The following is a 13,002-nucleotide window of genomic DNA, read 5'->3' on the forward strand; positions in this document are numbered from 1 at the left end:
AGTGTGTGTGTGTGTGTGTGTGTGTGTGTGTGTGTGTGTGTGTGTGTGTGTGTGGAGCCTACAAGCTGATGCAGAGGGATGGGGGGGCTCTGTGGCTGATATGAAAGTGAAGGGAGAGAGTTGTCTCCCGACGCTGCCATGGGGAGAGCCGTCAGAGAGCTAGAAGTCTCCGGGACTCCCTGAGAGCTTCAGCTGTCTTTGATCTCACACCTCAGCTGCCGTACACTCCATACTGCTCTATAGAACACACTCTCTCTGCCGCCAAGCATGCAACACACACAGCTAAACTTCTATACTCCACTTACAGGCCTGCACAAGGGCCAGTGAACCCATTCAGTGCTGTGGTTTCAGATGAAAGCAATACTGACACAACAAAGAGGGAGGAACATTTTTAACAGCAAAATATTGGAACTATTGACCTTTATTTTTACCATTACTCAATAACCTCAATTAATGTGTAAAATAACAGATATTAGTGGCCATGATAGGTTCTCAGAGCCAGATTGATGTCTTTTAATGTCTGGTTGTTTCTGTTTTATAGTTATAACTCATATATTCCGTTTACTATGATATGAAAAAGAAGAAAAGTTGGACATTTTCATTTTTTGGAAGCTGGAACCAGCAAATATTTGGCATTTCTTTAAAAAAAAAATGCACAAAAACAATAAAAAATAATCAACAGTGTCCTATATAGATATGAATCTCAAGATCATTTGTTATTTCACCAAGTTGATGAAAACTGACCAATTTCATTATCGTTTTTCATAAGTATGACTCATTGTTCTGTTATTACATGACCAGAACAGTCACCTCATTAAAAGGCATGTTCTCCTGCCGAGTGCACTCCCTCCCCTTTCAATCCTGTCCATCACTGACATGTCGAAATAAGGTTGGAGTGCTGATAGAGTGACCTTATTTTACGGTATTTTTTTCAACCGGTCTGATGAAAGATGAGAATGCTTAGATACAGCAATAATAATTTCGTTTCTGCATCTGTGGAATGTGTGACCCAGTGTTACCCTTTTGGATCAGTTCCCATCCACACAGGAAGTCTAGCATTAAAGCGATGCCATGTCTCCCTTTTTCTCTTCCTTTTCCCCCTCTCTCCCACATTCCTCTGACTGACTGCGGCACATTTCAGGACAGCTTCATTCAGCATTCCTTTACATGCTGATTTGTTTGCCCTCCCCTCTTATTTTTTTTCTCCTCCCAAGTCTCCCTCTCTTTAGGTCCGGCTTTATCATGCAAGAGCCAAACACCAAGACAACTTCATCTCATCCAATTTTCATCCCTTTAATTCGCTTTAAATGGCATGGCCGCAAGGGCCAGAGCGGGAATTAATAAGAGCCAATAAAGCTCGCCGCTGGGGCATCCAGGCCAGTCTTTAAGTAAACATTATGACTTCTAGAGGGGGGATTCAGGGGCAGCACTTGATGAATTGTGTCGGAGCTGGGGAAGGGCTAATTTCTCACTTAGCCGTCCTGATGGGGCTAGCTAATAGCCCTTGCGTTGCCTGGTTGTTTGTCTGCTGGCTTTATTATTCTGCATTATCGCGCTGCCCCCTGGCTGTTGTTAGCGCTCGGCCCCGGAGACGCCAGGGCCCGTCATTAATCACAGCACTGACTCACTCCGCTCCAACACTTATTCCAATGACACAAAGGAATGAAGCAAAAGGAGATAGAAAGCAGGAGGGAAAGATCAAGAGTAGGTAAGGTAACTTTAAAGGTCCCCTATTATGCTCTTTTTCAACAATAAATGATAGCTCTCAGATACATACAAGACATGTCTCTGAAGTGTTTGTCTGAAATACCAAACAGATCATTGCAGCATCCCATAATCCCCTCTGTTTCAGCCCTGTTTCAAAAGTGACGATTCTCCATCTGTTACTTTAGATGAAAACAAGGAGCCCCTCCCACGCCCCTCTGAGAGATATTTGGTTAAAAAAACCAACCACAATGGTGCTCTAGGAGGAGATTCAGGTGACAAGGTGGGGGGATGTTACCTTGGTTGGTTATTGGCTAATGGTTAAACAATCCAAAAAACCATTATGACATCACAAAGTGGCCAAAATCTGATCAGCTCATTTTCAGACAGGTTTTTATATAAATGGATCAAAAAGACGCTAATCATTTTTCCTGAAACTTTCAGAATCTCTTTATACAGAGGGGACACATGTTTATGTATTGACTTTTTCATGTCATGTATATGGATTTTGCATAATAGGTGACCTTTAAGTACTAGGCCGGACGGTTTCACAATGACTCCATAACCTGTACATTTCAGGATTGCTCTTATAAAGTTGCATCAAACACTCTTTTTTTTACTTTGTCTGAGTGTGAAGACCTACTGTCACAGCCATACCCTCTGCCACTACACTCACACGCGACCATTCATCTGCTGGATCATTCTCTGTGTGCACGTGTGAGGAGAAGTTGTGTGTGAGGTTTTCATCAGGACAGGAATTTCTCTTCTTCCACTCATCCCCTCCCCAGGGTCCCCTCTCTTATTTATGTTCTGCACACCGTGATCGCACTTGCATACTGAGAGGCGTAGAAAGCACCTGGTGCATCCAACTCCAATACACAGCGCCATGCAGTATAGCTCACACACTCTCAAACACAGTCCCTTCTTCCCTGTTCTCACACATGCAATACTGTGCTCTCAAACAACGCAGTAACACGTACTCTTTCGCTGTGAAGGATGCCGTTGTGGCGCTCTGGTTGTGACATCGTGCGGAGTGCTTTCTAAAGCCTTGTATGAAGAATTCCTCCACAAACACAAGACTGTTTTCACTGGAGATGAGAGGCCCACTGACAGGATACAGAACTCACTCTCTATTGCTTTACAGTGTGCCATGTGCAGGGGCCACTCCAGCGGAAACGTTAGCTTTACAGTATATGGTGGCTGCTTCAACAACTGATTTCGTAATAAACTGAAGAAATGTAGAAGAAAAGTGATACAGTGTGGACAATATTTGTATTCATTCTAATCATAATCTCCGTGAGTTCAAGCCAACAAACTTTAGCTTATAGAAAAAAGGCATTTTTAGAACCTTCATGTTATTTTGCTGAAGTAATAGGTTGCATTGTTTGCTCAAGTAAATGGCAGCACAAGCATATTTTCCTTCTTCTCAAAAATCAGGGAAAGTGTCTGATCAAACAAAGGCTCTACGTTTTAGTATGGGAAAAACATGAATAAAGTGGAGAACAGGGGAAACTTACACCACATAACTGGGCCACCAGTGCAACAAAGCTGCCTGCAATATCCATTGTCTCATTCCTCACTGCCCCACTTGCCCTGACACAAGTGGCTCACGAACAAATGCAAAGTCAAAATAAATAAACAATCTATTAAGCAGGGGGCTGTGGGGAAAACGCTCAAGATTTCTATTGTTGGGAATGCTTTATTTGCCCCTTATCTACTGGGTAGCGAGCGCAAAAGAAGCATCGTGTAAGCATTACGATTACATCGTTTGGGTTTGTTACCCAGGAATGTAAGATGCACTCAGCTCATTCTGCTGTGCAACACACAGGGTCCCTCACCAGCCCTCCAAAGCATCTCAAGTGGAGGGGTCTGAGGGAGCAAGACGCATGCAAGGATAATCTTATTAGCTCCGCTGAAAGCTACTGATGGGCTGTGTTGTTGCACTGTTTGTCCTTGACAAAATACAAACACCCCTCATTCGCAAGCTTTCCCTATTTAAATATTGAGCAGTGCATAGTGATAGCAGTCCAGATTGTTTTCTGAAGGAATGCAATTAAGATGCTGCACCTTAGGCGTAAAGATACATTAAAGACAGGTATATTTTGTAATGCAGAAAAAACATAAAATATGAATTACATTTTTCCCTGCAGTATTTATAAAATGATTTAATGATTGAAATCATGAATAAATAATCTCAAAAGAAGTATCAACCATACGTTTTTAAAACCTAGTGTAGCAGTAAAAAGGTGGACTCATTGTAGGATGACATGGAAACATGTAAATGACACAGTCACATGTTACAGTTTACAAAAGGGTGAGAAGGCCTAGCGCTAAACCAGTTTGCATTGCATATCAGGGATTTGATATGTGTGTGTGGCGGGGTGTGACTAATTCCTGCTAAATGGCCCTTACTTGAGGGGCTGGTCCCCGTCGGCTGTAGGCCATACTTAGTGCCATCTGGGCACAATGTTAAGTTTCACTGGTGAATGGGAGCCACAACCACCAAATCCCCAATCCACCCCTTCCCCTTTGCCTTCCAGGGCCAAGGGCAAGCCTTAAGTGCAACGTTAAACACAGCATGGAAACCTAAGTATGTGGTTTCCTCAGAGAGCCATTGAGTTCGGGAACACCTCCTCAGTCGGGATATTGAACCCACGACAGGTCCTCCAACCACCAGCAAGCACTTCCACTGTCTCCTTCAGGGGCCTCATCCCCTCACTGACCTTATCCAATGCAAACACATGCAGCCTGAGCCAGCGTATTCTGTTTTATTGCTAGATTCAGCTAATCTCGCTATAGGGCTCCGACTCCTCCTCCCCCTTTGCCCCTCAGTGTTTTAGTTATTCCAGCTGTGCAGGAGCCCTTAATGTTGTTGGCATAGCTGCGAAATGTGCAAAAACACACATTGTACACACAGGAAAACATGTGCAGGCATGCAGGGGCACAGAGAGGTGCACACACACATGCATGCACACAATCATGAACACACATACACACATGCTCCGCCCTTGCTCCATTCATTTTCTCCCCCTCTTATCCCACTTTTGCTCACAATCTCCCTCAATCGTCTCCATCTCCCATCTCTCCCCTCCCCTCTAACTCGCTGCGCTGCGGTGCGTTTGTGCCGTGTTGATAAGCCTAAGATAGCAGATCTCGGTGGTCGCTGATGTAATGATGATGAATGCTGTGGCGCTGCCAGTCTCCCCCTCGGGGGGCCCTCGACACTGAACAGTCGCCCTAATGAAATGAACACAAATACAGTACCCCGTCTGTGAGGGGGGGTTGCCAAATCTAAGAAGACACTTCAAGAGTTTGTATAAAAATGTCCCTCAGTTTCTGAGTGTGCCATGCATTTGCAAATGTGATCCTAATGACAGAATGCAGTGCAGATGGAAGTACACCTTAAGCAGTTTCATAGAATTAAGCTTGTGAAGATGGATCCTTTAAATAACAAAAGGCAGTGATTTCTGATAGGGTTAGCAGTCATTTAAGCTTGCATGAAGAAAGAAAAAAAGAAACTGATTTTTTTTCTATCAAAGGCAAAAGTTTATTTTAGTGTTTCACTTTGATGTGTACAATTTGCAGTTGACTTTCAACTCAGTGCCTTTGTCACAAAGGCGTATAATTTATGTTAAATTGATTTGCTTAATGTGCTTATAAAATAAGAATGTTTTTTCTGGGGGAACAGTCTGAATTGTGGTATTTTAAACCTGTTTAATCGCCTCCCTTTCTGTGAGGAAGGATTACAGTTTAGCACAAATACAGATACACCCTCTTTCTCGCTTCTCTAATTGGGTGTAGGACAGCCATTTCATAGGAAAGACATTAATATGAAATTAACATTTATTTTGAGTCACAACAGCAACCAATACCTCGTTGTAATTCTTTTGTGTCAGGCCTCTGTGACACACAACTCATGCAGGTACTCTCGATAAAGATGCTAATTTCTCTGCTGTGTACATTAGTGGCTCTTTAGTGGAGCTGCTTAAAGAAAATGACATTCAGACTAGGGTTAGTTACTCAAGGACAAACACAGGAAAATGATGTTGATTGATACAAACGAAGACTGAAGGAAGTGTTTTTGTAGAGTTATAGAGTGTTTTCGAAGTTGGAGAGGGGCAAAAATGAGCAACACGAAAGGCATAAGGAAAGACAGGAACATCTGCAGGATTGGGTGAGGGCGTACAGGTCAGAGGGATTATGGGTGAAAAGGTCCTGCTTTTAATTGCTGCTTTGGAACTGTGGCCTGCCTAGTGGAACACAAAAGACCGGTCGGACACGCTTCAGTGGCTCGGACTTGTGAGTATTTGCCCGACCACAGGAATGCCTCCCTTTCTCTTCACCTCCCCTACAAACCCAGATCCTGACCCTCATATTCACTGCACTTTCGGCTCTTTCAACCTCACCTGGGGGCGACAGGAAGACACACACATGCATGTATGATCACTCTACACGCAAAGCATGTTGGGAGCTGTTCAGTAAGGGCGGTAAAGTAGGTTCCCTCCCAGTTCTTTTTACCCCGTTCACTGCTTTTGCTCAAGTTCAGTCATTAGAGTGATGTAATGACAGTTTCAAAGAGGGAGACCAAAAAGTTTCGTTTGATCACGCTCTTGTTTCAGTTTCTGCTGATGAAAGTGAATGAGTGGCACCTATGATCTGTTAAAGTGGAAGGAACTCACAATTGCATGAGCAGACGTACATGCGCCGCACATATTCCGACGATTAACTCATACTGAGAAGAAATGAAAGCATTCCCTCTAACATGCAGCAGTGATTTGAGATGATATCTGTGCAAGTAGGACAAAAATGTCTTTGGTTGTGGATGACGGCTACACATGTATTCATGTGGGAGTGATTAGAGGACAAGCTCTTGTTTAATTCTGTTTTGATTGGTAAGGGAGTAATTGCATTGTGTTTTTTTCCCCTTCTCTTTTTTTGTAAGCCAGCAATTGCTTACAGATGTTGTTGTCGGGTCAGAATGGATGACAGACTCTGGTTTTTTAGGGGGTTGGGAAAAAAAACAAACAAAGCTCACAGTGTTTGTCTGAAGTTTACTCCCCTCACCACTTCCCCCTCGCTTTCCCTCCTTGGGGAGTTGGTAAAAAAATCCACCCCCCCCACCTCCCTTCTCTTGTACTTTCAGCAGCACTCCTCTGTTTGTATTATAGCTTACTTTACTGCCGGCCTGTGTATCCATGCATGTTTATAGGCTGGAGGACAATTAAATAGTACAGTTGGGTAATTAACTAGTGTTTATTGGAAAGGAAAATGTTAGTCAGACTAAATATTTCCACTAATTATGCATGATTTATGGAGTCTAAGTAAAGGCCTTGTATTGCACCAAAATGAAGCTGTCCTGTACTTTGTGTAAATGAGTGGTTTCGGTGTATCACTGTGTTGTCTCCATAATCAGAGACCTCCATGACCTAGATTGAGTTGAGTTTGTAGACAGCCTCTGAGGTGCTGAACTGAGCAGCATGTCTGCTAGACTGCTGGCTGAACCCCTTCTAAACCCACAGACAGTATTAACTTGAACCACCTTTATTCTTTGAAAGAAAAATTGCCCGGCACCATGATATTCCCAAAAGGGCCTTCAAACAAGCCTTGTTTTTTCAGGATTGTGAATGTTTCTCTCTCTGTGGTATCCCCTTAAGGTTTCTGCTTTCTCTCTGGAAAGACTGCTATAGCAGGATTATCAGTATAACCACAAGCTGCCTTTACTTATATTCTAAGATATAAAACCTAGTCAGGATGTCCTGCCTTTCTATATTTATATAGGTTTTTTTCTGACAGGAAGTCAAAAGTTTAGTGTGACACAGTTAAAATAAGGTAAGCGACATTGTGTTTATTTGGATATTTAACCACGGTTAGTGGAGGAGGAGATCTGACTCCCGACAAGCAGATCAGAGCCCAGCAGGTTTGAGTTAAAATAAATCAGGGTGAGCTGGTGGATTGACCCGTGGTCTGCTTTGGGCATCATGAAAAGAGAGGACTGGATCTGAAGATTTTCTCACAAGGTCCTCAGTGTTGAAGTCTCTATTGAAGTTTCCTTTGTTGAAATGTTTAACTTTAGTCAAGCAAGACAAACTTGATTCTTAAACTTAATGCACCAATCGGTTTGCTTATAAAACGGATTATGTATTGCCTTTAACATAATTTTCCTCTCCAACCAGTTATCTCGTCTCCATGAGGTGCTGAGGAATGAGCAATCGCCATGGAAACCCAGTCCCAGGCCAGTTCAGCAGCTGAAAAGAAGAAGAGGGTGGAGACCATTGTGGCGACCAAGGGCTCATCAGCGCGCAATGACATCAGCGAGAAGGCGGTGGCCTCCAGCACCACCTCAAACGGTACGTGTCACCTCTAACTGCACACTCAGCCGCTCTGGTTAATGTACATATCATTTTGGTCTTTGGAATACACCCACTCTTGGAGAGGCTGGACCATTGATCAGCTTACCAGTTGAGTAATGGGAACGTAATTGAGCCAAAAAGCATGAGTGAATGTGATGATTATAGGGGACTGAGCACATAGAAATTCTATCACTTCACAGGCGATCTTCAGGTGTTTCTTCACCTGAAAAAGTAAAAAAAAATAAACATTGTATAATACACTTTCCAAACTTAAAAACCCAGCAACACCCTCATACCTTGTAGGTATTAACATGCCATTATAAGTTTAGTCTATTTTTATCTGAATGTTGATTTAAGTCACAATGGCTTGCAGTAATTAATTGTCAGGCATGTTCCGATGTTTTCTAAACATTTGTGAACTAGAGACAGATGTGTGGTAACCGTACGTACCAACCAGCCTGTCCTCCTCCAAAAACGACCAAATAGGTCGATTGTTCAGCAGCTTATTACGACCTATAGTCACCTTTTAAAGTTTAGCACCTCTAGTGGTCGTGTAAGAAACAACAATTTGCGGCATATGGTCTAATGTCTCGTTGATTGCAAATGCTCCGGAGGGTCGTTTATTCACAAATAACCCTCTCTGGAAAATCCTAAATTGTAGAATAGTTTGGCCATTAAAATGCTTTTTGATTAGATTTCTAGCGAGAAGTGTATATTGTACTTTTAGAATCTACGTCCAGTGGATGTGTAGGATCTATAGTTTGATAGATATTACGAAGATGATTTGAGGTCTGACCAGTAGAACGTGTATACTACGCCTTTCCGCAGCGTCCATGTAAAGTTAGCGTCAACCTTCACGGGGTGAAAACAGTATTTCCGTTCTTGAAGCTTTCATAATGAAACCGGAAGTATTCCCCTCACTGTCAAATGATTACACAGTGATATCTGCATTACTCATCCACTAAAAAACATCAGTTTGTCTTTGTTAATTACACAATATTGATTGGTTTAAATTGTGTGCAATGCGTTTTTGTTTTTAACCTTTGATTTGGAGATACAAATAGTTTTTTCTGAGTTTAGACACTACAGAGTTTCCGAACACACTACACTACCCAGAATCCTCAGCTATCGTTTGGGACTATAACATCCACTGTGCTTTACAAACCCCCTGATTAGTCCTCAAGCACTGTGATTGGATGTTGGAGTGGCAGTGCGACAAGGTTTGTATTATTAGTGTAGGACACTTATGTATGTATAACATCTGAAGATCTGGCGTTATATTCATGTTTTCACATCATTGTACAGGATATTGCTATAATATTTCACAAATATTATAGCTGATAATGTATATATAATGTAATATATCAGATATTAATGTGTATATCAGTATTTACATTCTTATATTAAAAGAAAATCAGTAATATCTTTAAAAACTACAAGTCCTTTTCTATCAGCTGTGCACATATGTGCATATATTGATGATCCACGTCACGTATTCAGTTTCGGTTGCAGTTCTTCCAGCTTGTCCAAAGGTCTTCTAATCATGGCTCTATAAATACGTCAGATGTTTAATATTTAATGCAGCCGAACCGTGTATTACAATGCCGTTGTGTGATGACTTTCAAAGAGAAAAGCAAACACACTCGGAATAAAGTATTATTTAAAAAAAAGAGAAAATTCGGATTTCATATCGGATAAACACCATATCCTAACGTGCATTGCGGCTAAAACATCCAATCACCAAGCTTGAACGGTAGCTGAGGATTATGGGTAGTTTGATGTTTTAGCCTATCAAAACCTCTGAAAAAATAAATGTGTCGCTCAGAATCGAAAGGGAAAAATTCTATGGGAAAAACACAAAAGCAGTGTACACAATTTAAACCAATTAATGTTAATTAACAAGGATAAATTGATGTTTTTCAGTGGATGAGTACTGCAGATACCATTTTAAAATCATTTGACAGTGAGGGGAATACGGTTTTATTATGAAAACTTCGAGACCGGAAATACTGTTTTCACCCTGTGAGGGTTAACGGTAACTTTACAGGGACGCTGCCATTAAACGTTCTCCTGGCGAGACCTCAAATCATCTTCGTAATATCTATCAAACTATAGATCCTACACATCCACTGGACGTGGATTCTGAAAATACAATATACACTTCTCACTAGAAATCGAATCAAAAAGCATTTTCATAGCCAAACTATCCTACATTTTAGGATTTTCCGGAGAGGGTTATTTGTGAATATACGACCCTCCGGAGAGTTTGCAGTCAACGGGAGCACTAGAGGTCGAAAATGTGATTATAGGTCGTAATAAGCGCTTGAATAATCTACCTATTTGGTCGTATGAGTTGGAGGACTATGTTTAATATTGGTGTTGCATGGGTGTAATATTGGTGTAATAACAGTGTAATAAAGGTGTAATAACAGTTTATCATGGGTATAATATGGGTATTATAAGGATGTATCATGGGTGTAACAAGTGTAATAGGGGAGTTATAATGCGTAATATGGGTCTAATAACATTGTCATAAGGGGGTAATGTAGAAGATAGAGATCAATAAATGTTCCTAAATATTGTGATTGCCCATTTAAGGGTTAAAGATCTGATAAGATTTAACAGAAAAGAATAGCTGTCAGCGTAAGAACACAATATATTGGACTTTGTTTGAATTATGACGCAGCTAAGAGCCTACTTGTTAGTTTCAGCGTTTCAGTTTGATGGCTGTTGCTTGAATATGAATCATATTCAGGCCGTGGTATCACTGACAGCTCGCCACCCATCCAGAAACAAAACAGCACATTCTGCAGCTGCATGTAAACTGTTGCTGCTATTTATGCTCGAGAAATACCAAAACCTATTCCAACCATGTTCATGCTCACACACTGTGGAGGGCCCTGTGTGTTTGTGTGTGTGTCGGTCCGATACTTCTATCCTTGTGAAAATTGTTACATTTCTCAAATATTTGCACATTTTGTCAGAAGGTCATTCTTTCTATAAGGCTTAGTTTACAGGGTTCATCTCAGGATTTTTGTCATTACAAGTGCGGTGAGTCAAAGCAAGAATGTTGTTTTCATTTTTCCCTCGCAGCTTGACCACTGCATGTGCATGATTAAACACTGCTTTGATTTCTTACCCGAGCTTTATTAAACCTTGACCTCAAAATACGCTGATCGCTGCAGGGAACATTAATCAACATTTTTACTAGTATGTTTTGGCACGAGTTCTAACCACAGCTATAACTTCATACTAATTGTAATGTGTGACCTTATTCTGATTTAATTTAATTTAATCAAAACAACTTCGTAAAAATCTGTTTTATTATCAGAAATACAATTAAATTTTTTTTAAATAACAATTTACTGGCGTGCATTATACCGACACAACGCTGCATTTCCTGACCCAAGTCTCACACCGGCTGCCTACATTATTAATAGCATTTTTTAAGTGGTCCTATTATCTTTTGGGGGTTTTCCCTTTACTGTGTTGTGTTGTATAGGTTTGTGTGCATGTAAATGGGCTGCAAAGGCAACAATCCCAAAGTTCCCCCAGAGGGAGTTTCTCTGGCCTCCATTGGACCCCCTTGTTTACTTCCGTAACAGTGACGTAACACTCCTGCTTATATTGGATAGGGCTACAACACATTATACCAGTTAGGCTAAAGAGCAGGACATCTCTAAGTGGTTAACCAATCACAACAGAGCCGGACAGCTAATTAATACACTCGTACACTTATGAACCTGAAAATGAGCATAAAAGGCCCCTTAAAAGCAACTGTCCCATCCCTGGTCATAAGCATGGTAGAACATATCCAGGAAGCGAGTATTCCTAATTCCATCCACATTATGTATGTTAATTAGATCATTGATTTGAACATTACTCTTGTCAAAAATGTAAAGCTGCTTTGAAGCTGCTCTGATCAACATTCACAAATGCTTTGTCCCCTAAATAGGTTAATCAGACAGTGCTGTCAAGCTCTGCTCTGATTGGTCCAGTTTGTGAGTAGTTAGTGCAATGCTGTTTACAGCATTCCACTATAGTTCTTCAAATCTTTATTCTTCCCCTTATGGAGAACCGCAGTGACGCGTCGTAAAACCCGGAAGTAAACTTCTTCCGGTTCCTTCTTGAAAAACCAATGCAAATTCTCCATAGGATTTTGGAAAATAGCTCGAAATAAGGTCTGTGGTTGACACACATCTAAGAAAGGGATCACGTTTTGTTCAGCCGGATAATCTCCACATGTCAACCCTACTTTTATAATTTCTGAATCATAAATCTAGTCGCCAAAAGCGAAATGCTAACGTTATGCTATAAACGAACTACAAGCCAGTACAGCAGCAGGGTCGCACGACTTCAACGTCACGCCAACTTAAGATCGTTTCAACTGACTTGCACTGAATCAGTGCAAGTCAGTTGAAACGATCTTAAGTTGGCGTGACGTTGAAGTCGTGCGACCCTGCTGCTGTACTGGCTTGTAGTTCGTTTATAGCATAACGTTNCTGACAACACCGGTAAGCACACCTTCATCTAGGCTGCACTGTTACGTGTCCTGACTTGTAGTGGTTCTCTCCTCTGTCTACACTCTTCTTGTCATCTTTGTAAAACGATATCAGACTGGTAATTGACACAGCCATGACTTCTAGTTAAATTCAGTGTGGCTAAAATGAAAAGCTTTGTTAAAATATGCAAGCACGCGAAAGTCAAATTCAGCTTTATTGTAAAAACATACATGTGTTATACATCCAGAAATATCGAAATATCGTTTCCCACAGTGTGACATGTATACATAAAACGAAACAAAAAGGGCCTAGATAAACGTGGTATACATTAAACAAAACAAAAAGGGCCTAGATAACCGGGGTATACAGTTTAAAATGTTAATATATTTAATTTAAAGTGTTCAAAGTGCAGTTTCAGTGCAAGTCAGTTGAAACGATCTTAAGTT

At 41.2% G+C, this 13,002-nt stretch overlaps 1 protein-coding gene across 2 annotated transcripts in view; it reads left to right on the forward strand.

Annotated features, from left to right (window-relative positions):
• gli3 (GLI family zinc finger 3) overlaps window positions 1-13,002 on the forward strand; it is a 99,388-nt gene that overhangs the window by 8,808 nt on the left and 77,578 nt on the right. For both annotated transcript variants that reach the window (XM_010788377.1, XM_010788385.1), the window contains exon 2: window positions 7,878-8,051. In XM_010788377.1, the coding sequence (XP_010786679.1) occupies window positions 7,919-8,051 (133 nt within the window). In that variant the 5' untranslated portion in view covers window positions 7,878-7,918. The remainder of the gene's footprint in view (window positions 1-7,877; window positions 8,052-13,002) is intronic.

The sequence above is a fragment of the Notothenia coriiceps genome, unplaced genomic scaffold, assembly GCF_000735185.1.
Source record: "Notothenia coriiceps isolate Sejong01 unplaced genomic scaffold, NC01 NC01_scaffold00001364, whole genome shotgun sequence".
In the NCBI taxonomy this organism is placed as follows: domain Eukaryota; kingdom Metazoa; phylum Chordata; class Actinopteri; order Perciformes; family Nototheniidae; genus Notothenia; species Notothenia coriiceps.